Raw genomic sequence first — 27,588 nt, 5'->3', positions numbered from 1 at the left:
ACCCTGCCACTGCTCCAGAGGCTGCCTCAGTCTGCAGGGCCCACAGGACCCTGCTGTGCCCCATCTGAGCCTCCTCTCAGGAGCTGGGGACCAGAGCTTGCACCTGCCTCGCCAGAGAAGATCACCCCTGCTGTGCCAGAGAGCCTGGAAGAGGGGAGTGGGAAGACAACAGGGTGAACACTTTTCTGAGGCTGCAAACAATTGAGATCACCTTCCTGTTTCACAAGAGTGAGCAGGAGCCCTCAGGATCTTGTTTTTGATCAAACCTGTCACTTTCTCAGACTCCTTTAGCTGTGATATAATTATAACAATACTTCCCAGCTCTTAAAACAGTTCAGCTGGGCATGATTGGAGCAGTGTGTTTTGCAGGAAGCCCCTAAACAGCATATTAGCACAGACTAACAGGAGATGTTCAACCCACAGTGCTTTCCTATGCCCCCTTCTCCCCGGGCTGTTTCTGAGTTCTCTGGCCAGGGCACTGTGGGGCAACCTTACCAGGGCCTTGCCCAAAGGTCAGTGGAAGTGTGGGATACATGGCCTACAGAGAAGCACTCCTGTGGTCATTTACACCTCTTTCTACCCTTTGTTTTCTCATCAGGGCACTGGCAGCAAGTTTTTCGTGTTTTTTTTCTCCCACCCTGGGGATAGCAATTTTTCTCCCTGAATGATGAGGTCTCTTTAGTGCATTGCCCTTCTCCACCCTCCCTCCTGCTTCCCTTCAGCAAATGGAGAAATTACAGTCGGGTCGGTGATCCCCGACGCCAAGGTGCCTCTCTCTTCCAGCGACCCTTTCCCCAGTACGTGTGGCTGTGTGACGTCGCAGAGAGAGTCCGTGACGTCACGCCCCTATGAGAAGGAGTGCGGGGATGGGAGTGAGTCCCAGAAAACACCCCACGGTGGGGCAGAAACGGTGCGGCTGAGCCCGGGACGGGGGGGCGAGCGGGGGTTCTCGAACTAGAGCTGCCGCGCCCGCAGCAGGTACCTGCCCCCTTCGTCCCCACCGCTCCGGCGCCGCGCCCATGGAGAACCGCGCACCCCTCAGCAGTGGCCTCTGCAGCCCGGGAAGACGGGCGGGGACAAGGCCAGGGTGATGGGAGGGGGCGAGGGAATACAAGAGGTAGCAGCTATGCCGATTCAGGTCCTTTGCTGTCACACTTGCGAGGACAAGGACAGGGACAGCGATGTGCCACGGACACCGCGGGGTCGCGCGTGGTGCACGCACGGGGGGTCCGCGCCGCGCACATCCTGCCGGGCCCGCGGGCACAGACGGCTGCTCCCTGTTCACCCGCGGCGGTCAAATAACGTCTGAATTACATCCTTGTAAATATTGACTGTGGCCGTCTTCTTCGTTTCTGCGCACAGAAAACCGAAATGTTAAGCCCGCCGGGGCCGGGGCCGGGGCCGGGCTGCTCCGCCGGAGGGAGGCGCGGGGTGCGGGGTGTGGAGCAGCAGGGCCGGGGGAGCCGGGGCAAATCCGTGGGAGCGGGACGGGGCCCCCGCAGACATCTCCGGCTACCGAGCATCGCATCTGTTGCGAGAGCGCGCTGGCCGCGCCGAGGATGCTAAAGGCAGCGGGCTGTCTCCCCGCTTGGGCTGTGGGCTAATTTATAATCCTTGGGCGGGGAGAAGGGGGGAGAGACGACACACAAGAGAAGACGGAGAAGCGTGGGGGGAGATGTTTCCTGGTATGGCTTCATTAAACGCCGGCGTTAATGAGTGGCACAGGGCTGCGGCTGCTCCCCGCGTCCCCAACAAGAGTCTCTCCCGCGACCAGCGTGACACTAACGGGTGTCCTCAGCCGCCTTCCCCGGGAGACGCCCCCATACAGACGGTGGACTGCCCAGCCGTGCACTGCCATCCCCTCGGATGCCCCTGGCCGGACTCCTACCGCCCCTCGACGCACCGCCCCTCGACGCCGCGCTGCCCGGGCGGGCCCCGTGCCCTTGCTGGGGCTGCTGGGGTCCCTTCGTCGGCAGTGACTCTCCCCGGGGATGGGGAGCGGCGGTCCCGACAGTGTGAGTGGCTGCGCGGCGGCTGTGCCTCCAGGAGCCGGCTCTGCGCATTTAGTGGTCGTTAAAAACAATTTGTTTCCCTTCCCGCTTGGGGAGGGGGAAGGGGAAAATCATTCCGGGGGAGGGGAGGGGAAGGGGGGAAAAAAAGGAGTGAGAGAGAGAGCAAGAGAGAGAGAAGCACCAAACCCACAGAAAACCCGCGCTCCGAACTATTGCGACACGGAGCGAGGAGCGCGACGGTGGCCGGCGGCGAGGTGCGAGTGGGAGCGGGCCGGGTCGAGGGAGCGGGTTGGGGTTGGGTGGGGGGCCGTGGGAGCGGGCCGGGCCGTGGGAGGGGCGGGCCGCCTCCCCCCTGTGGGTGGACAGGCGGCGCCCAGTGCCTCCGCGCTGCCCCCCCGCCGGCCGCGCCGGGCGGGTCTCGGCGGTTCGGCGCGGCTGCCCGGTCACCGCTGCCGCCTCCCCGCAGCGCACAGCGAGTCCCCGCACCTCGGAGACGGCAGCCAGCACGACGGCGGCCCCCAGCCCCCCACCATGAACACCATCGTCTTCAGCAAGCTCAGCGGCCAGGTGCTTTTCGAGGAGGACGCCAAGGAGCGGGAGCGGAGCGGCCGGCCCTACGTGGGGGTGGTGGAGGGCCCACACCACGCCGAGGTGCTGCTTCCCGACAGCCCGTCCATCAAGGAGAGCCTCAGCCTGCGCAACCGGCGGACAGGGTATGCCGACCGCTCGTCTCCGCGCCGCGCACCGGCTTCGGGGGTGGCCCTGCCTGCCGGCGCTCCCGGCCACCGCACCGCCGATGTGGGGTTGCGAGATGGGTTTCTGGCTGGGTCCTCCCCCCCGTCCCCCGATCCGTACTCTCTGGGACTCTCATTCCGCAGCTATAGTGGGAAATTCCGGCAATAGGTGATGCAGGGGCGTCCGATCGGGCTGGAATGTGCCAGACAGAGCTCTCCTGTCCTGGAGCGCTTGACCTCCCCCTCTGCCTCCCAGCAAAAACAAACCGGGGACAGCGGGGCTCCACCGGCTTTTTCGGGCGCTTCAGGAAATTAAAGTCTCCAAAACAGAGGCACCAGGCGGGACGTGTGGGACTTGGGGGACGAGGCGGCGGCGGTGCCGTGGCCGCGGTTCGCGTTCGGGGCTGGGGAGGGCGGGCGCTGTGCGGCCCCGGCACTTGTTCCGCCGTCCCCGCGGGTTCGCAGCGCGCCGAGCGAACGGGCAGGAAGGAGCTGCATTGTCAGTTCGTTCCCAGGGATGGGATTTAGAACAGACTAGCGCGATGCCAGTCAGGAGCTGTTAGGTGATGTTAGGATCGGTTTTGCTAAAACAGCAGCTGTGGCTGAGCTGCCTGCGGCTGCTCGCGCTTTTTTTGCCTTTTTTTTTTTCTTTCCTTTTTTTTTTGGTGCTGGAACAGGTGAAATAGACGGTGATCAGAGGACGTGCAAGCTTCGGCGCGTTGTGAGCCGTAGCTCGGAGGGTTGAATTGGCGAGTGCTGACCAGACATTTCGGGTCAGTGTCACAAAGTAAAGACCGAGGAGCGCAGTCAGGCGGCTCAGAAAGCGAGGAGCCCCGGGGAGCTGCTTTTACTGCCGAATTTCCACCTTAGCGATTGCATCAGCTGTCCCACCACGTTTTACCGGCGGTGCTGGCCGGGAGGACGCGGGTTGTGTTTCACCGCAATGTCACTGCAGCCGGTCGCGGCGGAGCGGGGCTGCCGAGGGAGCCCCGGGCGGGGCAGCGCCTGCGGCCGTTCGGCCCGGCCCCGCACGGCCCGGCCCCGCACGGCCCAGCCCCGCACCGCACAGCTCCGCACGGCCCCGCACAGCCCCGGGGCGCCCCCTGCCGCCGCCGCACGGAGGCCCCTCCGTCCCGCGCGGCGCTGCCGCCGGCCCGAGCCCTCCCCTGTCTTTCCCTTCGGATTCCCCCGGTTTTGTTCGCTCACTTTTTATTTTAGGCTGTTTTTTACAGAGAGACACCTTTGCCCCTTTTTAATTTTTTTTTTTTTTTTTAACGGAGCCTGTGTTTCGTTCCCCCCGGTACACGCCGTTTCCCTCGGCAGGCGCGGGGCTCAGCGGGCTGCCTCGCGTCGCTGCCGGCGGCGTTGGCAACTGCACGCCGGTTCCCCCAGGAACACCGAGGAGACAAATGACCCGGGAACTACTCGGTGCCGCGGGTATCTCTGAATATCACCAGCAAATAAATCCGGGCGGGTGGTCAGGCTCGGCTGGCCCCGGGGTAGCGCGCACCGCAGCCGTGGAGTGCGCGGCCGGGCTGTGCGAGGAAAGCCCCTCTGTAAGCAGACTGACCACACGCCTGGCAGGTGCTGGGCACCACTTTGCACCGGCGGAGCCCTGGCCCCGCCGAAATCCCCGCAGGGCAGGCGCCCGGGCCCGCGGCATTATCGCGGCCATTCTGCTCTCTCAGACCTTCCACGGGGAGTTTGGGGAGCTGTGGGCATCGCCTTCTCCTAGCAGCCGGCCGGGACGAGAGGTGCGGCCGTCAAAGTCCCCGAGCACCTCGTGAGGACGGGGCTCGGATCCCCCGGGTAGGACGCACCCCGGGGCTGGGGCACCCCGCATACAGGGCGCTCCCACCGCCCTCGCCGGAGCGGCCGCGCAGAGGAGCCCGGGTCCAGACGGGGGGAGCGGGCAGGTGCCCCTTAGCCCCGGCCCTCAGCGCCCCTTCTCCGCGGCAGGGCGCGGCAGAGCGGCGGGAAGGTGCGGCACAAGCGGCAGGCGCTGCAGGACATGGCACGGCCACTCAAGCAGTGGCTCTACAAGCACCGCGACAACCCATACCCCACCAAGACCGAGAAGATTCTGCTGGCCCTCGGCTCCCAGATGACCCTGGTGCAGGTAAGGAAACCTCTACCACCACCTTTGGAGGCTGCTCTCGGGCATTTCATGGACGGGAGAGACTGCATCAGCCAAAGCTCCTCTGTGAGCTGAGCAAGGGGCAGCACTGGGTATCGGGGACCATTGGTGCAGCCAGCAAGACCAAGGGTCTTGTGTGCATCCCTCCTCCACCCTGCCCAGGGCTCCTCTGGCCCAGGGGGAATGTCTCTCCCAAGTAAGAATTACCACATCTGAGCTATCCTGGCTGGGGAAGTGCTAAAGACAATCAGCTCGCCCTCCTAGGAATAGATACTCTCATCCTTTCAGCTCATTCATAAGTGCAGTGAAAATACTTTTGCTTAGTCTTTAAAAATCTTCAGTTAAAAAAAAAAAGCAGTGATGGGAGATTTTAGCACAGAATAGGAATTGCTGAGGAAATTATAGGAAGCTACTATTTTCCCTTTCGAAAATGGGCTAGGATGAAAACTGTTCTATTGTTCTGATAATAATTGTCATCACCTGTTGCGCAGACATTAGCGTTACCATACATGCTGTGTTCAGCGGCTCAGCACACACTGACTGCGCTTCACAGTCTTGCAGGAATTATCATTGCAGTGTAATTAGATACGGAGAGTAATTGTTTTGCTCTCAGGTAATACTCCCCTGAAATGACTGACAGTTGTCTTACTGTAAGAGGCATAAAGTTTGCTGCAAATGTTCATAAATCTTAGTTCTTTTTTCTCTTTGCCATCTGGCACTCTGTTGAAATATGTGGTTAAATGCTATCAGTTGCCGAGTGATGCTATCTCAGATCTGGATGCTGAAAAGATTTATGCATTGTGAATAATCAGATTTTCTTACTGCAAGTTACTGCTAGGTGCATAAAATAAAACCCACGTGTTTGCAGGATTGGGTCCTCGGCACTCTGCCTAACACCTTATGTCACTTTGCAAAGGACACAAAGAGATCAAAATAGCACAAAGTATTAGAAAAAGTGGAGTGCTTTTTTGAGTGGTCCTTCAAAAAAACCTATGCTATGAACTTCAATTCTAGCAATGGAAAAATTAAAAACTTTTACACTTTAGTATCTCACTATAAAACTGCTACACTAGAAAAAACACTATAGCTTTGACAAAAATAATATTAATGTCTCAGAAGATGTAATTAAAACAACTTCTCTTGCTTTTAAAAAATATACATGAAAGGTTTGTTCAGACTTTTAAAAATATGATCGCATAAAGACTATACTTTCAATGGCACAATTCAATAGGAGTACTTTATTGGACCATGGCTTTTAGAATATTCCTTTATTTTTACGTGGGATTTAAAACATACATCCATGTTGGGAGACAGTAATATCATCCTGAGAAGTTCTGCTGCTCTTATATGAATGCCTCGGAACAAAGAGACAGTGGGAAAAAAAATGATGGGTTTTTGCAGCATTTCTCTCATGGCAGCTTTGATAAATCCTGATGGGGATAAGCTGTATTAGCCTCTATAAAAGCATAAAGTGTGCCATGGCCATTACTCAACAGAGTTTTATGATCTACATAAGGTGTAGACTAAAATTAAAAGGAATCAAGGAGGGTTACATTTAGCTCTCTGAGACCCCCTCATCACTCAAGCTGAATTTGACGAGCCTCGTTTCTCTGTACTGTAATATTTGAAAGAGTTGTGCAAACAGGCACATCTATCTTCATTTAAAGAAGCACACCATCAAAAAGAAACCCCAGGTGTTTCTTCCATCATTTGGGTACAGTGCTCTTTTAACTCAGGAATACTATCGCATCTATATGAGATGTAAATACATATGTCTGGCACCAGCAGTAATTCCAGAACCTGGAAGGACAAAACAACACACCTACTTTTTGGATGCCCAGAAAGAACAAGACTGTAATCCAGATCAAAATTTTTCTTCTCAGAGAATAAGAAAGAGCATGGCTGGCTGTGATCTCAGTCACACAGGGTACATCTGAAACAGCTTCCCTGGAGGCTGTGCTCTTTCAGATGATTAGTATAACCAAGAACAGGCTGGGATTGGGCTGGCTTCAGTGTCTCTTGGAAAGTTTTGGTTCCATCCCAGGAGGGGCATTTTGCAAAAGCATCAACCAGGGTTGCCTGCAAATTGCTTTTCTAATCAAGTAACATCATTGGACACTGTTGAAGAACCAGAAGTCAGTGTATGATGCTTTATCTGGGTTACATGACTTCATGTCCCATATTTCTTACTCTTTTTCCATTTCTTGGTGCTGTCCTGTGGTGTTTTTTCCCACAGCTTTCTACTCCTGTGGAGGCAGTTGTCTGCTGACAGCTCCTTCCTCTTTTCAGCATCCCTTGTGTTCTGATTGCCGTTGCAAGCCCTAGGGGAGGCAAAAGATGCTGTTGAAAATCCCTTTAAGTTTCTGCCACAATGCTGTTTAGAGAATGAATGGTTGGGTTATTTTGTTTTTCTCCTGACTGATGACCTTGGAAAAGGTCTTCAGCAGCTGCCTGGAAGATGAGGTTGATCATAGTGATTTTGATAATATAGCTGTAACTCTTCTCCCTGTGCTAATGAACCTTATTCCATTATGTACCATCAGTGCAAAGGAGCTTTTGCAGGACCATGGCAAAGATAAAACCAATTCTTCTGTGAGATGAAGAGGTGAACATCCAGCCTTGTTTTTTACTTTTGTTATTAGGACAGTATTTGCATGTCAAATCTTCCGCAACTTTATTTGCATCAGTTTTGCTATCACCCGGTTGGCCGATTTTAAACTAATTTATTCTACCTCTCTAATACTTTGGCTTACCCTTCTGTTCCTGGGTGCAATGGGACAGCAAGTGGACTATTCCAGCTGCATGTCCGACTGCACTGCTGAAGAAAAGTCAGAGTCTTTCAAGGAGGTAGGATTTTGCAGAAATCATAAATCATCTTGTTTCTTAAGTTGTAGTAGCAAAACCTGGGGCAAATTCTGGGCCGACTTACTCCTGTGCAGGCCAACAAGGTCTTTGGGAGTCCTCAAGGCGAATGTTATTGCAGATTTTAGTCCAACAGTCCAAAGTTTTCTACTTCTATAACTGCCAAAGCAGGAAACCAAAAAAGCAATATAGTTTGAAAAGGCATTTTATGTTTTACTACAATTAGATTCCAATTCAGAATCCAATAATTTGTCCTATTAATATGCTACATTTTCATTTGTATTATTACCACAGTGCTTGATTTATTTCATTTTAAATTTTAGTTTAGATATTCTTGGGAAATAAAAAAGAAAAATGGCTGTATATTCCTTCCAGAAAGAAATATGAATGGGTGTATTGTTGAAGAGAAAGTTTTTCAATATGAGGATTAATCTATTGGTCATGTGCTGCTATGGATTTAATAGTATTCAGATTTATAAAAGTATATCTGGATTACTGGAGGAGGAGAATCACTTGATGTCTGTTCCTTTATTGAACCTTTGGCTACTCTTAAGCAGTGAAGCAGAACAAATTACAATAAAAATTAAGAAGTCTCTTCTGAAGTAAAGCCAAAGGGTCAATATTTCACAATGCCGATGTAAGTACCTGATGCTCTTTGGGAACAACTGAGTTACTGTAAAAAAATGAATGCTGGAAAGAACATCTATTGTCATTCCTCTTGGCTTTTGTCTTTTTACTTCTTGAAGAACTATATGATCCTTACTTTACCGGAATAGTGAATTTCATCTTATGTGTTTTTCAAGATACTTGATTCTTGGGAGGTTTCTATGACAAAGATTTTCTCACTGGCTTGTATGTAAATCATTGTTTTGGGGGTTTTATTATTTTTGGAGGTCACAGTAATGTAACTTGTGACTGTAGTAAAGGATGGACATTTTTGGTAGCTTGGTTGTTTCTTTTTGCAATAGTTTAGGTAAATGTGGTGCAAACAGGCATTTGTTGTGAGTGGAAACTACAGCGTAGGCATGCAGCTTTTAAAAGACTACATGGATAGACAATGTAACATTTTGAAATTAGTGACAAAACTGTTCTTGGCTTTAAAGGAGCCAGGAATAGCCTATAATAACCCAGGTGGTATCTGGGGGTCAGAATGAACGTGCTGTCTGGTACAGCCTCTTCCAGTTTGCATGGCTGGAGGTATTCCCCTACTGAAGAGTGGGAGAGGTATTGAATCTCGTGATGTCTTAAAAACCGAGATCTTCCAGCAACATATAACAGTGCCCAAGAGCAGGAAAGCACCCAGAGGTACTACATCATAGATTTAGTCAAAAAATCTCTTAAATGGATTTACCTAAGTTTCCTCCAGCTTTATTGGGCCTTGTTGTAATTGCATTTGGGATAAGAGTATCTGGAATGAATTTGCGGCTTTGTGCTTTAGAAGAAGGCTTCTCTTCTAAAAACTGACTTGGGGTTCTTTCAGAATCATAGAATCATTTAGGTTGGAAAAGACCTTTAAGATCATCAAGCCCAGCTGTTAACCCAGCACTGCCAAGTCCACTGCTAAACCATGTCCTTAAGCACCATGTCTGTACTTCTGTTAAATATCTCCAGGAATGGTGATTCGACCATGGTAACTTCCCTAGGCAGCCTATTCCAGTGTCTGAGAACCCTTTCTGTAAAGAAATTTTTCATAATATCCAGTCTAAACCTCCCATGATTCAACCTAAGGCCATTTTCTCTTGTCCTATGACTTGTCACTTGGGAGAAGAGACCAACCTCCACCTTGCTACAGTCTCCTTTCAAGTAGTTGTAAAGAGCAATAGGTCTCCCCTGAGCCTACTTTTCTCCAGAATAGACACTCTCAGCTCTCTCAGCTGCTCCTCATCAGACCTGTGCTCCAGACCCTTCACCAGCACTATTGCCCTTCTCTGGAGATGCTCCAGCACCTCAATGTCTTTCTTGAAGTGAGGGGCCCAGAACTGAACACAGGATTTGAGGTGCAGGCTCACCAGTGCTGAGTACAAGGGAACAATCACTGACCTTCTTGGCTCCCTGGGCTCATGTTCAGCTGCTGTCAACCAGCGCCCTGAGATCCTTTTCCAGCCACTCTTCCCCCAGCCTGTAGTGCTGCCTGGGGTTGTTGTGACTGAAGGGAACTTAACCTTCTTGAACCTCCTACCATTGGCCTTGGCCCATGGATCCAGCCTTTTCATGTCCCACTGCAGAGCCCTCCTACCCTCCAGAACATCAACCCTCCCACCCAACTTGGTGTGTCTGCAAACTGACTGAGGGTGCCCCTGATCCCCTTGTCCATATCATTGATAAAGATATTAAACAGAACTGGCCCAAACTGAGTCCAAGGGAACATCACTGGTGACCGGCCACCAGCTGAATGTAACTCCATTCACCAACACACTCTGGGCTTGGCCATCCAGTTTTCTACCCAGGAAAGAGCACCCCCTGCCAAGCCATGAGCAGCCAGTTTCTCCAGGAGAACACCGTGGGAAACTGTGTCAAAGGCTTTACTAAGGTCCAGGCAGACATATTCACAGCCTTTCCCTCGTCCACTAAGTGGGTCCCCTTGTCACAGAAGGTCAGGTTGGTCAAGGAGGACCTTCCTTTCACAAACCCATGCTGGCTGAGCCTGATCCCATGATTGTCCTGTACGTGCTATGTGATGGCACTTAAGATGATCTGCTTCATAAAGAGCAGGAGGACAAGGTGCAGTATATTTGTCTCATTATGAGATAATGATCAAATACTACTATTTCCTTCTCTCACGGCAGAAGACTTAAAATATGACTCATCTTTTCATACTGATATGCAGAAAGCAAAGCATTGGCATGGGAAGAATGAGCCCAAAATAAACTAAGAGTACCATGCAGAAATCACTCTGCTAAATTTAATTGCTTTTATGTATGAGTCATGCTAATACTACCCTATCTTTCTTCTCTGTACATGGCACTTCGCTGATGAAATATTTCCATCTGTAATGAAATACAGCATAATGAAATCTTTCTTGTGAGAGATTGGAAAGCTGTCAGTTTTGTAAAATGCTGCAGTAACTGCTATCGTGTTCAGTGAGACCCTGGGTTGATCCATCTCTATTGTTAGTACTCGATTTCAGAGTTACACTAAGTCATATGGTAGCCAGGTGACTGCTGCTTCAGCTAAGCAGTCTGGAGTGAGTTTGTTAAGAGCACCAGAAAGTGCATGGATTCCAGCTCACCCTTTCTCATTTACTATAAAAATTACTGTGTCAATATGATGAATATAAGCAAGTAGCCTTGGAAGAGAATGAAAATTGCTTACTCTGCCAGCTACCGTTTTGGTCTTCTAACCTGTCATAGTAAACTACATGGCTTGTAAAGTTATGTGTTTGGCATCCAAGCGCTGATCCAGGGCTCACTGTATTTTCAGTGGAACCCTGTTTCATATAAACATGATTTAAAGTAAAATCCAAGTGACAGGCTTAGGGCACCACTGCTGAGTTCTGAGTGTGACTCTGAGCTGAAGCCTTGTTTTTCCTTCAAGCAGATAGTGCTTATTTTTGTCCTAATCGCCCTAGAAGGGGTTATTGATCGATCCAGAATCATTAGAGAGATACTTCTGTGTGATTTATACAATCTTAGCTACAATAGACAGATGACAATACTATGGCCAAAATCCAACAGTGAGGTCTACAGTTTGGCTCTCTGTTCGGTGGGGTAGCATGTATTAATAAAACATGTGTTAACTTGCTTTGCGGGTTATTGCAAATTAAATTATATGATCATTCCCAGGTCAGAATATGATGGTAGTGGTCTTGATTTCTCTGTGTGCATGTTCACAACACAAAGATGTGAGTGGGGCTATAGGCTCCTGACGTTCTTTACATTCTCCACTGCAAGTAATGCTACTCTGCCTCCTTGCAGAGGTCATGTCAAAATACACTTATTCCTTCAAGGAGTAGATAGCACTTTTAAGACTTGATTTATCATTAAACAAATATCGTTAGAGTGTAAGTAGCTTGCCTCTGCTCTTGCTGGTAGTAAAGTTATGGTAATGTCACTGTGTCAGTATTTTCTATTTTATATAATTTTAAGTTACAGTAGAATCAAGGCCAGCATTTTCTTAGGTGTGCTTTCGTGCAAAGTCACTGTGAGTACATGCATCCTCTTTGGTGGTTTGATTAGTATTGCTGGCACAGAAGAGTAGACTGTGCCTTTTTGCTTGTTCAGTGCCTAAAACACTCTGAAATCCTTGTGTCTGAGCCCGACTTTGTGGTGACCCTGTATGCTAAAAGGATACTAACATATATCCATTTTGCTCTGTCAAACTCCAGAAAACTCTCTGCAGCTGGGAAGGAAGACAAACCAGACTATTGTTTAGTAGTCACCTTCTGAGGAATCTGCATCTTCACTGTTTTTTAGGGTGTACACAACAAAAAGAGTTAATAAAACCTGCTGCTCTGAAGAGCATATGGTTGATTTCTGCAGTGACTCTTAAGTACGTTGTACTCTGTGTAAGACTTTCCTGATACCCCCTGCTTGTCAGGCATACAGTACAAGGAAGAATTTGGGCTTTTATGTATACAAAATCAGAATGAGTTTTTCTGTTCAACAGCCTTATTGTAACCTATATAAATGTCAAAGGAAATTACTAAATATTAGATATTAGTTTTAATTTAGGATGTTAGTAGTATATTGAAGGTTCATATTGAAAGTTCAAGGCATTATCTTTAAAATAAAAAAAAATTAAATATGAATATAAACTTAGTATTTATGACTCCTTAATTGAAACGTTGCAATAATGTGGTTTTGCTAACACTTGTGAAGGATGAGAAGCCTGAACCTGCCTTCTTGTTTGAAATTCCTGCTCTACTCAGTGATCGTTTCATGGACTTTTTTTCTTATTTCTCTTGTTTGCCATTTCCTTGAAGCATACATAAACCTCATGAAAATTCTAAGGGTTGGATTTGTTTATTTGTGTAATTTTCAAAGGAAACTAATACACTCATTTGTATGCAGGTATCAAACTGGTTTGCCAATGCAAGACGTCGCCTGAAGAACACTGTCAGGCAACCAGACCTTAGCTGGGCTTTACGAATAAAACTGTACAACAAATATGTTCAAGGAAATGCTGAACGACTCAGCGTGAGCAGCGATGACTCATGCTCTGAAGGTTTGTTGATGCTCTTTTTATCGATTTTAAGTGGACTAAAATATATTTAGAAAGTATCAGATACCCTAAGTTAGCTCTAATTTTTAATCACAAAACACCCTTAGTGGATCCACCTTTACTTTTCTTGAGAATTAGGTGCCTTTTTTGGATCCCGCCTACTATGCAGCCTTGCAAAGCGGGATTGTATAAGTTATTCAAGGTGGCAATCTGGCTGCATGTTATTATATTTCATTGTTACTAGACAGATAATTGTTAGTTCATTAGATTCTACTAGTCTATTCCTTTAACCTGCATTGAAGGAAAAATTTAATTACATTTATTAGTATAAAGAAATGAGAAATCACTTGACTGTTACTTTCCTTGATGGGAGGGCTATAGCAATATCATGCCATTAACAGGAGAATCTGATTAACAACAGAATCTGATTAACTTTGATGGAGCTTATTAGATGGTAGACTGAATATTACTGTTATTTATTTTATGTATTTTGCCAGCAAATGTTTTCCATAAAAGACGCACTGAAATTCTTTCTTATTCAAGTTAGCAAATGCAAGATTTACTTTTTTAAAATACCCTGTATTTCTTATAGAACATTTGTATTAATTAGGTCTATAGGTACTTTTATGAGGCAGTTGTGACACGGAGATCCAATGACAGGAACAAATGATACAGAACGTTGTCAGAAATCTGTATGTGAATTTTTAGAAGAATACATGTCAATTTGCACTCAGTTCCAAATATCTTTGTTCCAGTTTCAGTCTGTACTCGCATTTCTTTTGTATACACTTCCCGTGAAAAGATTGGTTGCAGGGCAATTAAAAGAGTACAGTTTAGGCAAATACACCTAAATATGATATGGTATTCAGGAAAACCAAATTTCAAGTAATGATAGTAAGAATTCATTTTGTTTACACATATTTTTAAACACTTGTCATTGTTTAGGGCACTTTTCAGTTTTTTTCTGCTTGCCTTGTGTTACTCATGAACGAATTAGACTCAAAGACTGTTTTGTACAGCTAATTAATTTAGAATAGCTGGAACATCTGAGAACCACGGGAACTACTATGAGCAATGTGTGAAAAGAAGAAAATGAAAATCAATGTCCAATGCTGAAGTTGTTGTCTCAGTTATATTTATCACAATTCAAAACATGTAGAGAAGGCCTTGTGTTAAATATTAGGTATTCAGTGTATTACTGTATCTTTGTTCTTTTGTTTCAGATGGAGAAAATCCTCCAAGAAACCATATGAATGAAGGGGGATATAACAAACCAGTTCATCACGCTGTGATTAAAACTGAAAGTTCAGTAATAAAAACAGGAGTGAGACCAGAAACAAGTGCCAATGAGGATTATGTGTCACCCCCCAAATACAAAAGCAGCTTATTGAATCGTTACCTAAATGACTCACTGAGACATGTCATGGCTACTAATGCAGCTATGATGGAAAAAACAAGGCAAAGGAATCACTCCGGCTCGTTTAGTTCCAATGAATTTGAGGAAGAACTGGTGTCTCCGTCATCATCAGAGACAGAAGGCAATTTTGTTTATCGGACAGGTAAGGGATTTTTTTCTACCTCATTTCTAATACAACCAGCTTTAGTAGATGGTGTTACCTGGAATGAGTGTCACATGATTGTGCCTTTTAAGAGGCTTCTGTCCATCCTCTCATATGGCAGTGGATAATTTCTGGCTATCCTCTTGCATGAGAGTAGGTCACTCCTGTCTGTCCTCTGGTATCAGGGTGGATAAATCCTGTCCACCCTTTCATTCTCTGGAGAAGTTCTGCCTGCAGATAACAGTTAAGTTCTGTTATTGACCATTAGTGAAGCTGGTTCGCTTTTTGAGTGGAGCAATGGGTATGATTTTTGAAATGACACAGTCCATTTTTTGTCAGCACTAAGACAATCCTAAAGAAGGAGAAAACTCTTGAGCATTCTATTACAATAAGGGAGGACTAGGGGAGGACTGAAGCACTCCATGGCCCCAGCTGGGAGGAAGAGAAGGGCTTTGAAATTTCAAGGTGGCTGTTTGTGACACTTACATGAGTCATATGTCCCTCGATGGAGTGCAGGTAAACACCTCTTCCTGTTGTACAGCATCTGTTCTGTCCTCAGAGTGCTTGGCTGGTGTGTGGCCCCTTGCTGCTCATGCATCTCTTGAATACATGGATTACACTAATTTTGGCATTGCTCTCCAGACACTGTGCACTGAGCTAAGGGGCCACAGACGTGGCCGTTAAATACCTTGTCTTGATGTTTTTTTGAAGGGTCACACATACTTTATTATTTTAGTCTTATCAATAAAAACTTAAAAATGTGATTTAATATCATCTGCTATGTTACCACGCAGAGGAAGGCACATGGGGTGCCTGGTTCATGCCAGTAAATTGCTCTAAATCAGGATTTGCTCAGGTCCATGTGGGACAGGGAGTACTGGAAAGCTCCTCTTCTGTGTTTCCTTGAGACGTAAGGCAAAATAAAATTTTAATTTTGAAAAAAATGAAGTTTTGCATCCCAGTCTCCGAGGGTTTCCATGAGCGTCTCAGGGTTTCAACTCATTGCAGTAGTCCTACGTGTTGTCCTGGGGGCTTTCTTGGCATGTTATTCTGCCAGGTGCCACCCTGTGAGCAGGGTGGGATTGATATTGATGAAAAGTACTGGAGGACTTTGCACTGAAGTGAATACAGATTAGATTTTGTACTTGGTTCCCCTTGGCTTCCCCGGCCGGCAGGTTCGAGTGCCTTTGCAACTTCTCAAGTTTGCAGCCTTTGCTCTCTTTTTTCTGGCACATTTCCTGTCATTTTTTTTGTTTTTGTCCATGTGGAGGGGCCACAATGATTTCAGGAGGCTGAGTTTCATGATGGGGGTAGGAGGACATTTGTGCATGTAGGTTGTCGGGGATGACCAAGGAGCGAGTGGGGGTCTCATAAAGAAATGGGATCTCTTGGGGAGCAAGAATAGTGCATGCACGATTAATAAGTTTCAAAATTAACTCTCTCTGTTCATTTAACTTTTTTTTCTCAACATACCAAATACATTTGGTCTGCATTACAGGCGTCTCGTCTGCCAAGTTTTATTTTTAAGTGAAAAGTTACTCAAGAACAGATGCAGCAGCTCAGATATGTAAACTTATGTTTTTCTGTACTTTATACTGTAACCTAAAAATGGACACAATGGACACAATGACTTTTTAAAATTTGTAATAAATTCGCCACTGTATTAAGTTGTTCTTGACAAGTTTCAAGCTGCACTGAAAAATATGGTCATTAATGTGAAGGCTGAAACAGGCGCACTGTAACTGTGTAAGTTCACAAGCTGTGCTGTAATGACTAAAAACTAGTGTATTTGTCCTTAAAGTTCATAAGTGACATTCCTGGAACTCCTCTTGAGATCGTATTTAAGTCAGTTCCTAAATAGCTTCCTTAAAGTTTGGAAGTGCTATTGCCTTTTATGAGAACACACCACCAGCTCTCAAGATATTGTTTTATTGGTTTTGCACTTCAAAAGCAGACAAGCAGTAATCTGCATATAGAAAGAAAAAGATCATGTGTATACACAATATTATTTGCTCTATCCTTCCTATGCATCTGTGTACATTCAGGAAATAATAGGTACAAATGGGCTTTTTGCAGCTACAAGATTACACTCCCATTAATGATTTTCTGATGATATTGTAACGTGCAGGAATTAAGCCCTTCATGAACAAAGCATATATTTTCAAGTTATCATCTGTTTATGAAACCTACTTTCAAACAGATTAAATTATCCACGATTGTTAGGTAAGGAGAGATAAATAAGGATGATTTTTTTTTTTAATGTTTTTTCTCTGTAACTTGAATACCTGGGATAGGAGTTCTCAGTGCAGTCGTGTAGCAGACCTGTATCTGTGTTCTCAAAAATAGCTGTAATCCATTTTGGTTAAGCAAAATAACAGAGTCTGACTGTACCACTCTTACCTTCCTGAAAGTGGCAAGTGTATTTTTAAGTGGGATGTCACCACTTGCAAGGAGCTCCCCACTGCAATTTTTTGTTGAATGAAACAGCTAATTTTTAACACAAAGGAGGTGATGCAGGATTGTGAAATTCCTACTGGATGTTTTAGTTTATGAAGACATTTTAAGCAGTATTTCAAAAAGCACAGAGTGAAAAATGGTTGATGTTTTATTTTTGAGAAATGTTTGGCAAGGTTGTTGTGTTCCTAAGGACTGGCAGTCATCAGAGTTGAAGCAAATTCTTTATTGTGTTTCCCTGGAAAAGCAACTTTTCGTAGCAGATCATGAGTAGAAAGTTGTGTCTGGTTCTGGTTACGGGCCCAGGTACATCAGTGTGTCTGGAGCTACTTCACTCTCCCAGTGCCCAGGGTCAGAGTGGCCACGTGTGTCTCAATAGCCTGCGCCAAATTAACAGGATGCAAGTGCAGTGTCCAATAACAAAAACAAGAAATTGCTGTTTAAATTTTATAAGGAAAATGGGATGTAGAGTTTCCCATTTCAGTCATTAACGTGCTTATAAACACGGGACCATATGCTACTCCAGCTTCATGCAACTGGGAAATCCCACATAAAGATCAAGGACGAGCTATATAACTGACTGTCGGCAGAGTGGCCTCATTTTATACCTCCACACAACTATTGTGAGGTCGTGGGAAGTGGCTTCAGTGCTGGGGCAGGAGCAGCAAACCCTGAGTTGGAGCTCTTGCAGGTGCAGTGCCCACGCTGCCATTTCCCCCAGCCTCTGGCCTGGGGAGCGGGAGGCAGTGTGGGTGGACGGAGCAAGGAGAACAGAGCAGTCTGGAAAGAGTGAAAGTGTACTCAGATATGTCACACATGTGAGTGTTTCTGTCGTAAGCTGATACGCTTATGGCATACACAAATCTGTTCACTTAAGTCAGAAAATTACAGTTCAGGTTAATCCTAGTGCAGGTATAATATATAAATTTATATAATTGGTCAAATACATGTCTTAAACTCACCACTGAAAGGCTTGGTTCAGTATTTTTGTTTAGTTAAAGATCCATGTTGGAGAACTAGTTTTTATTAACTCCTTGTCATGCTGTCACTCACAGCAGGTTCTCTGTGTGACAGGAATAACTGAAACCAGATTGCCTATCCGTATTTGTTGTACAAATGCTCACAGAAACAGCAGTCTGACTGCAACAAGCACTCCAGAAATCTACCAGGAAAAAAATCTAATAATGTTTGTAGTGAGGCTGACCATGAATCTAAAGCAGCAGCGTCAGTCTTTGGTTTACGGATCACTAAAATGCTGACTGTTCTGTAATCACGCTGCAGTGCTCCCTGAGTACCCTAACGCCAGTCACCTGCAGGAACAAAATGTTCTGCATCGTTACAGCACAAGGAAATGAAAAATTCCCAACTTTCTGGATTATCGCTGTCTAGTGAAGAAAGCAAAAATTAAAACAAGAAAAAGAGACAAAATGGCAGGATGGGGAGTCCTTTTTCTGTAGGCAGATTTTTCATTGATTTCACTTTTTATGTTACTTAGCACAGTAGAAAAGCCAGAACAAATAAAAACGGTGAGGAAAGTAAAGACTTGCAGGCCTGGAAAGGAGGATGGCTTTTAAACAAACTCTTGAATGACTGGCTGATTTTTGAAGGTGTTTGATCTCTATTTTTAGATGTTCATACTCAGGAGTGTGCTCTGTTTCTGATGTTTTCATTGCTACTGCCTTTTTCTTTCCTCTTGCCTTCCTTTCTTTCCTCCATTTGAAGCCTGCAAAGTTGGTGATTTATAAAGCATGATCCTGGGTCGTTTATGACAGCACGCTGAGCACCTCTGATGAGGCCCTCAGCACACTGTAGGATCAGGCCCACATTCCTACAGAGCACTTAAATGTAAGGGTGTAGCCGTGCACATAAGTGCTATAGAGAGACACATACAAGCTGCAGAACAGTGCTATGATTTTGTGTGGTCCTTGCCAACTTTTCCTTGCAATTTAACATTTTTAGAAATTAACATGTAATTTAAAAATGAACTATAAAGTTTGAAAGCATAATATGAACACAATGGAACCTGTTTTCAGAAACAACTCAAGGGACTCGCAAGAGCTGCTCATACCAGTGACTTTTGCAAGTTTGATCTAAATGGTGCTGGAGGCCTTGGGGATGCTTTGAAATAAATGGTAACCTGGGAGAGCTGAAGGAGGTCGTTGTTGCAGATCCTAATGTCATCCAGAAGTGAAATGGAAAAGGTGAATGTCAAGTACAGTATTAAATGCACACAGCAGCATAACTGCAATTTGAAGGTTACAGAGTTAGGATCGTATTTCTGCAGGAATTTTATTATTACATGACCTGATTCGTCAACACTAAAATAGCATGGAATTGAGAATTGAGGAGAAGATTGTGTTTAATTTACTGTTCTGTTGTTTTTTCTAAAGAAAGATTAAAAGGAAATGGCTTTACTACGCAGGAAGTGTCAGGTTTAATATACCAGATGTGATAGCCCAAACTTGGAGAATTTAAGGATCCTACCTGCTCCCTGCTAGTTAAGTTTTGTTCATGTTTTGCATTTCTTTCAGTTTGAACAGCAAAATGGGGTTTAATTATCTTTAGTTTCTCAGTATTTGAGCTGCAAGGGGAATGAGTCAGGATTATTTCCACAGGACCCTGGAAAACAGTTCTTTATCAAAACTGAATCTTTTTTGTGGGGAGGTAGCACTTCTGACCTCTCTCAGGTGGGGCAATGAAGGAAGACAGCATTGAGCAGGCTGGGAACAACAACAGTTGGGGGCAGAGCACTCTCCCAAAAGCCTGGGCACCCAGGGACTGCCAGCAGTCAAGGAAGAGCATTGCCTGGAGCCAGCCGTGCTGGGAGGGGAAGCGACGCTCCCAGCACTGTCAATTTTCTGTGTCATTTCTCTCCACTTCCTGCTTTTAGTGGTTTGTTTTGTGGGAAAAGAGAGTATTTGTTTTCTCACAGGTGCTGGGTGCAAAAACTGTGCATCCTTGTTTTGCCTGTTTATTTTCAGATGCAAATGACTATGAATGTTTGGGGATTTTATTTTTTTTTTTCCTTTAACCCCAAAATGTTAAAGATTCCAGAGGCTGGGCTCTGTGCAGGCCAGATGTGCTTCAAGTAACAGCATGTTTGTGGCTATTCTATAATTCAGGTATAATTGCTATGGAGACCCCACAGAGCAGAGGGAGGCTGTGGGCACCTCTTCTGGCTTTGCTTCTGTTGATGTCATGGCAAATTTTCTGCATACTTCAGTAAAAACTGTCTGGAGACAGTTGTTTGGCTGCAGAGGATTTTCATGAAATCAGCTTGCTTCAGAGCAGCACGTCTCAGGACTCCTGACAGCTTTATCATCGCAGAGAATTAGATGTTCTTGCATGAATGATTTGAAATGGAAAAGTTTACAACATCTGACCGAAAAATCAGAAACACCAGAAAAATCAAGGCATCAGCCATGTTTCCATGGCCACATGTTGTCGCTGCCCGTGCTGGTGCAGCAAGCCTGCCTTTCTTTCTCCAGGACCATTAAAATTTTCCCAATGCAAATGTTCACATCAGCGGCCAAAAAAGCAGCAGACCCCTGTGCTTGCCCAAGACCTCTCTCAGACACAGCAGGGAAAATGTGTGGTGCTGTCACCGATTGCTAACAACTATATATTTTTATACTCCTCTTTAGAGTTAGTCAATGCTCCAGGCCTCAGCAAAGGCTGTTCCCTGGCCAACCTCAAGCCTCATTCGTTTAGTGAAGGTGTTTTAAAAGGGAAAAAAATATTTATCCCCATTTTCCCATTGTTCTAAACGTCTTCAGAATTATGCTTGGTCTTAAAACCTGGTGCCGGCCCAAATGTGAATGTTTCAGGAAATTATGTGCATGAAAAAGCACATGATCATAAATCAGACTGTTTTCCAGTTTTAGCTGTAGACTGCATAGTTAGTAATGAATATAATAGGGAAATTAGTTAGAAAATTAGCAGTTAATTTGAGGAGTATTTAAAGAGTGTGTGAAACTACAGCTTGGGAAAACTCGTTTAGTGAAATGAATGTGATTCTGTCTCCCCTTCCACTGCCTGAGCAGGATTATCCCCAGTAGCCAAATTTGTGTGCCGATGAGAAACAGCAGAAATGCCAGGCTCCCATGGTGCCTTGTCATGGCTTCTGCACTGATTTAGGGGTTCCTCAGCCCTTCAAACACCGGCCAGCTACCACCACTGCCTCTGTGAATGGCTGCATGTGTTGCAAAAGGAAACACTGTTCAAACGAGCAGGGCAGAGAGGGGCTCGGGGCTCGGGGGGGGGATAATGAAATGAGGTATCCAAGCAATACACCAGCTCGAGCAGAGCAGCAGAAAGCCCTGGACACTGGTGCAACAGCCCTGCTTCAACAGCCAGGGATGGAGTGGGGCAGCACCAGGCAGAAGAAATGTTTTGCATCCCATGGGTTGTCCCCATAGCCTGGTTGCCTTATGATGCCCCGTACTGCCTTGATGTGCATGCAGAGTGGCTCTGCCACTGCACCTGTACCCCAATATGCTTCTGAGGGCACAAAGGATGGTGTGTCTGCTCTGTCCTTTGCCCAGGAAACCCAGCAGCAAAATGTGACTATCAGCTGTTTGTGCTAAAGAAGGGATGTAGGCCAATGAACTCAAAATATATGGCACTATTTTATATACGGAAAAGTGAAAAAGAGCAACAAAACACAGGATGATTTGCAAAGACAGAAACACAGAGATGTGTCCTGTCACCCCCTCAGAAGTGGCTTTGAAGTCACACATTTAACTTTACATGTCATTGATGGAGAGGTGTTTGAGCACACAAAGCCATGGCTGGAGGCAGATCAGGGGCTTGCGAGCAAGGCTCCAACACTGAAATGTGCATGTTCTGCTTCTCGGGGCACTCCAGCTGATTCTGCTCCTGCACTGAGACATCTGTCTGTGGCACCTGGGTGAAGAAAGAGAAATTACAGGGACAAACCTCTTCCTTTTTGCCCAGTTAATTATTTTTACATACAAAATCTGTCATCTTCGTCACTAGTAACCACTGGTTTTGGTCATTCTTACTAACACACTAATCTGTGTGTAGTGCAAAAAAGTGTGACCAGGAGGGGGACAGGGTGCAGGCACAGGTGGGATGGGGTAGTAGCCAGAGGGGAACAACAGATGGACTTTTCATACTGTGGGGTAGTAAACTTAAAGGAATGGCAGGCCCATAAAAGTTTCACTTCTTTCTGGAAAAAGTCTGAATTGAAACTTCATATCTGGCCTGGGGTTCCTGCATGTCCCAGCCTCCTTCCGCTGCTGGAGAGAAATAATGCAACTTTGGGTAACTCCTGGTAGGTTCTGCTTGTAGCGCAGACTGTCCCTCGTGCAGTGTTACATTGCTGCTGTTCATGTTGCTGTAGTTAAGGCTGTACCTGTGTTTCCATTAGAACCCTTTTAATCTGCAAATTTATGACCCAGCTGTAAAAATTCAATCCAGACTGAAACTTGGCCTGAACAGTGTTCCTTCTTCCATCTGTGGAAGGGATTTAAGCAGGTACATCCCCGTAATAACCATCTGAGTTAGGCTTGTAAATTTGGAGCATGATGACTGGTGAATAAAACTGTGAGCTTCTCAGTAGTCCTGGAGTTTGAAATATTTTATGCCTGTGGTGAGAATATTAAAAAGCAGCTTGCTGTTTGTATTCAGTGATATAGCTGTAAATAAAGAAAATGTTTTGGGATCTTTCTACGTTTGTGCAAGCACATGCATTTTCCTTACCATGGTAATATTTTGATATGAGTGGCAAACACTTGAAACTCTTCAGAGTCTTGCATCAAAGCAGTGTCTGATGACTCTCAAGTAGGCTAAGAAATTGTATTCATGCTGGTGCAAGTGGTTGAATTTATCTATTGATCATAATAGAAAAAATTAGGGAAATAAGAAGACCAGATTATTTTCTTTAGAGTGAGATTTTTTTTATTGGATTCTTCTTAAAATACTGTCAAAGCTGTACAGTATTGAAAATTAGTAATGCAAAATTAGTTTTATTCACTGTTGCTTCCTCCCATTTTAATTTTCTTTTCTAAAAAGCTACACGTTGAATGTGTCTGACCAGATAGACTAGTAATCTTATCTGATCCAGCAAATCCTATTTCCCTTTCCAGGTTTGTGGTTTTTGAAAGTAATTCTGTAATTTAAAAACACTCCTTTATGTGTTTAACTGAAATTCTTTAGGTCATTTGTCCATAATGTGCATACCAGAAACATAATGATGAAAGCAGTTTGGTGAGACCAGACTTCTGATCTTCCATGTATATTCACAGAGGAGCTTTTGGGAGGGTTTTGACACAATTTGAGAAGTGGACTGAAGGGATCTCTGCGTGGATTAATGTGGGGCTGTGAAAGACTTTATACCCACTATTTGGAAAATGTCAGGAACCTGTCGGTTATCGTTTGTGTATAAGATTTTTGCCATCTTGATGGAGGAAGGGAAGTGCTCATAAAAACAACTGTTCTGGAAAACCTTCCCTCGTGGTCATCTGTAAAGTTCAATTTCTAATTATCCAGAAAAGCAGATTTGTATTCAGTTTTATTTAATCCACTTCACTACAAACTTAAAAATTTGGGTATGAGATAAAGAGCCAGATGTGGAAATTACCAGTGATTGCTAAAGACCTATTGAGGTCTTTTATGCTTTATGGCATTAAATTGGCATCAGATCACCACTTTAGATCTGTTAAAGGAGAAATATATCCTAACAGTCAAGGCATGCAAAAGGCTTGTATAAGTGAGTTTTATGTGAGCTAAAAAAAAAAAAAAAAAAAAAAAGAATCAGGAGTTTAAAGCAGGAAAGTAAGTTGGAGAGGTAAACTGCATTGTAGAAAATCTGGAAAAAGTAAAAAGAATTCAAACAGAAAGAGATCAGATACACAGCTGAAGCTGGAACAGCTGAAAAGAAACACACAAAAATAGGTAAAGCAAAATTCCAATGGGCCATGAAATGTGTTTTCCTTAATTTTTCACAATGGCCTTGAAACCTGATGTTGGAGACTCTATCTCTGTTCTTTCAGTGATGGCCAGAAGTTGAGGTTATGATGACCAGATCGTTTGGTATGGCACTGACATTTCAAATTAAAAGGGATTGCCAAGACTCTCAATTATGACACTAAAATATACCGTATTTCTAGGGCCAATTTTCAGTCACTCCCTCATGCCTCCACATTGATTTAGGCAACAGATGCATGAAAAGCAAAGCAACATTCAAAATAATCCCTTAGCTGAAGCTGGGGGAAGGCTGGCTAGTGGGCTGTAGCCAAAATTCCTTAAATGTTACAATGTTTTACATTTCTAAATGTAAAAACTTTCTTTCCAATGTGAGGTACCAGCCAAATGTCTTAGTTATGGTATCTCAGAGTGAAAACTGGCATGAGGCCTTGTGGTCATTTGTGGGTATTGACAGATTTACACCCTCAAAGATCAAGTTAAATGCTGTTGGTTTCTCCATCTCCCCTTACTTTGTCAGGGATTTTTTTCTCTCTCAGTTACTATTTGTCAACTTAAATCCAGTTTGCTGGAAAAATGAAGGCTCTTCACGACCTGGCTCTTCAGGAGCAAATTGCCTCAAATTCTTTCTGCTAGCCAAGGTATTTTGTAATGCATTGCAAAACAGCAGCAGGATTGCTCTCCTTGCACTAGATGTACTCTGTGGGATAGACACTGCGGGCAGTTTTAATGACATCTTGGTGTGCTGGAGAATTTGTCTCGGATGTTGACTTCAGGGAGACTTTCACCCCGGGTTCCTCTTTGTCTAATTGCTCTTCCTACCCCAAGGAGTAGGGTCTAGCTTTACCCCATTGTGAGCTACACCATGGGGAGTCTGTACTGGCAGCTGCTCAGGGATCAGTTTCTGGAGCTGGTGTGTAAATTAAGTGGTCTGCTCCTGGCTATTTATGGCAGCTTTGAACAGGAGGAGTGGTGGATTGTCCATTAAATGGACACACTAAAATTCATTGTTCTTCTTTTCTCCCTCTTATACTGTTTAGCTGTTGTAGCTGTTGGTTACTGCATCACTAATTCATTTCCCCAGGATCATCTTCAAATAAAAGCTTCTTCCAGAAGACAACAGCCTTTGTTCCTTGGTCAGGGAAAGCTCTGTGTGTCTGCAGCACTGTTTGTGTTAGCAGTGTCAGTGAGAGCCCAGTGTAGCCTGGGAGACTTGTGTCTGCTGGGGGAGCAGGGATGCTGTGTAAAGCCTGGAGCCTTTCTCTGTCCGTGGTATCATAACTGTAGTAGCTCTGGGCTTCCTAATTATTATTCCTAATTATCGAACCTCTTATTGAAACTGGATGCTTAGAGACACTTTTTGAAGTGAGGAGAAACAAAAAAAGCTGTCCTGCTCTGGCCAGCACCTGAGACCAGTTTGTAAGACATACAGTCTTTCAGATATATATACATACACACACGTGCACATACTCCCTGCTCTATTATGATGATGATATCTGTGGAATTCAAGCCTGCCGTCTTTCTGTTTTGCCGTTCTTACTCCTTCAGCCCAGAGCTGTGCAGTAATTCACCATGGCAGTGAACTTTGCAAAGACAGAGGAAAAGAGGCTCTCAACTGTATTGTCCACAAACAATGAGATATCTCTCTTTTAAATCACATATCTCACTGAAGTGCTTACTCCAGATTGCCTAGAAAAACTGAGAATTCTTTTCACAGAGGTCAGAAAAGAAGACAAGGCTGACCTGCAGGTATCAGGTCCCAGTGATCCTTTGTTTTATGCAAAGGCCTATTTTTGCTGGCTAAACTGAAGTAAAGAAATGCTTACTTAAACATTTTAAATCTATAAAAATGTCGGGTATCTTTATAAGCCTGTTTTCCTTTTAGTGTTGTGTCACAAGGCTTTCTGGTGCTGTTTTCACTCCTCATCTAATGAGACTGTGAGCAGTAATAGTTTCTCCTGACTACAAGTGCACATAAGCATTCATTTGTGTTTATTACATTTGCTGTGGATCTATGTAGGAAAAAGGTCATTAATATTGCTCATTCCTCTATACCTCATTCCACTCACAGATTCACATCTCTGTTTCTCTGCCCTCTAACTCCAGAAGGGGCCAATAATTACATCTGATATCCAACTCAAAGTGCCTTTACCTTCACCTGATAATAGATGGGCAGGCACTCAGATATGTTTTAAAACTAAGCCTTTGGAAGTGCTTTATATTGGACAAAGCAAACATCCAATTTGCCAAGATCTGGTCTGGTTTTTGAGTGTTTTGGCCTCAAAGCATGCTACATGGTTTGACATGCAATGTTCATGTGTTTGCAAAGCTTTCCAAATTTCGTCTGTTGAACTCCAGCTGCTTTCAGTGGGACCTTTGCTCACAGATCAAAGACTGTGACCCTCAGAGAAAGTAAGTGCTCGTATTTGGGTTCGGTTCATCCTTCATTCCTTGCACAAAATAGGAAAAATAAAGGCTGTATTCAGTGCCACAGTACTGCTGCATTTGCTGAGGTTTGAGGAGCTCTGTCATCTCTCTGTGAGCTTCATGGTTGCTCAGAAACACTCCTTCTCTGTCCAGAGCAGTGGCAGTACACAGCCTGATATGAGCCCACCAAAGCCCTCTCCTGCCTCATGGCCATGTCCTCTTTCCATCCCCTCTGGACAGCCTCGAGGCAGCAGCTCCACACTCCCTACAAGACCAAAAATCCTTTTACAGGAGGTGCAGGACATGGCTCTGCTGGGGTAAACTCTCCATGAGCCACTGGTTCCTGCCCACCCTCATTTGTGGGGAGCCTGTGTCCCACCACAAAACACTTGCTGCATATGAAAAACCATCCCACAGCCCCAGCTGGGAACAGCACATCTCAGCAAAAAAAACAGGTCTGGGTGAGCTGGGAGAAGGGCAGGAGAGGAGTGTTGGAGCAAGGTGTCTGAAGGGGGTAGAGGGGAGAGGTGGGTTTGTGCTGGACCCCTCAGGGTGTGAGGGACATGCATGCGGTGGGTTATCCAGTGACAGGGTTTGTCCTTGGCGAGCTCTGCTTCATCCAAGGATTTTACTCCCTTGGCTCCTGCATATCTTTACAGCTGGATTATGGGTTTAGGTAAGTCAGATGCCCTGAGATCACAAATACAGGGTAACTGTTTGTAGAGGAGAGGAGGGAGAAAATCAACAAATGCCTTTGATATATTGTATGTCATCTGTACATGACACTCTGGGACCTTCAAATGCTTAAACTAAAAACCTAAATATAATTTAGTTAGTAAAAATATAGCTTAGTTATAATAAAATGATAATAGTGGAACTTGGCAACAGAGCAGCTAATAAATACTACACGTTTGAAATGTGCCTGGGATCCAAGTACATACTCTTTTACTGTGTAGTTAAAGCATGTGGCAGGACATGCTAGACCAAGATTTTCTTTTTGTCTTTCCAGTGGAAAACTAAAGTTCTTTGTTTAAGTGAAGCCCGTTGGGAATTTTTCTTAAGTAAAACAAGGAGCTAAAGAATTCCATTCCCTTTTGCCAACTTTTTTTCTTCCTTCAAGCCAAATTATCGATTAATGGGGCATTAAATAGAAAATACTGCCTAGTTAGAATTATACCCTTTTTTATTTCGGCTCCTTCAATACTTTCTTGTATTTTTTGAAACACTTTGGTGTTTCAAACAGCTGAATTAGAAGATGAGATATTTTATTGGGAAAAGACTACTATTTCTAAACC

The 27,588-nt window shown here is 45.0% G+C and overlaps 1 protein-coding gene across 2 annotated transcripts in view; it reads left to right on the top strand.

Moving 5' to 3' along the window:
- The first annotated feature begins 2,428 nt into the window (after window positions 1-2,428).
- MKX (mohawk homeobox) overlaps window positions 2,429-27,588 on the top strand; it is a 48,467-nt gene continuing 23,307 nt past the window's right edge. For both annotated transcript variants that reach the window (XM_032713165.1, XM_032713173.1), the window contains exons 1-4: window positions 2,429-2,725; window positions 4,706-4,865; window positions 12,755-12,908; window positions 14,129-14,464. In XM_032713165.1, the coding sequence (XP_032569056.1) occupies window positions 2,544-2,725; window positions 4,706-4,865; window positions 12,755-12,908; window positions 14,129-14,464 (832 nt within the window). In that variant the 5' untranslated portion in view covers window positions 2,429-2,543. The remainder of the gene's footprint in view (window positions 2,726-4,705; window positions 4,866-12,754; window positions 12,909-14,128; window positions 14,465-27,588) is intronic.

This window comes from Chiroxiphia lanceolata, chromosome 1 (assembly GCF_009829145.1).
Source record: "Chiroxiphia lanceolata isolate bChiLan1 chromosome 1, bChiLan1.pri, whole genome shotgun sequence".
Taxonomy (NCBI): domain Eukaryota; kingdom Metazoa; phylum Chordata; class Aves; order Passeriformes; family Pipridae; genus Chiroxiphia; species Chiroxiphia lanceolata.
This window is presented reverse-complemented; position numbering and strand designations above follow the sequence as displayed.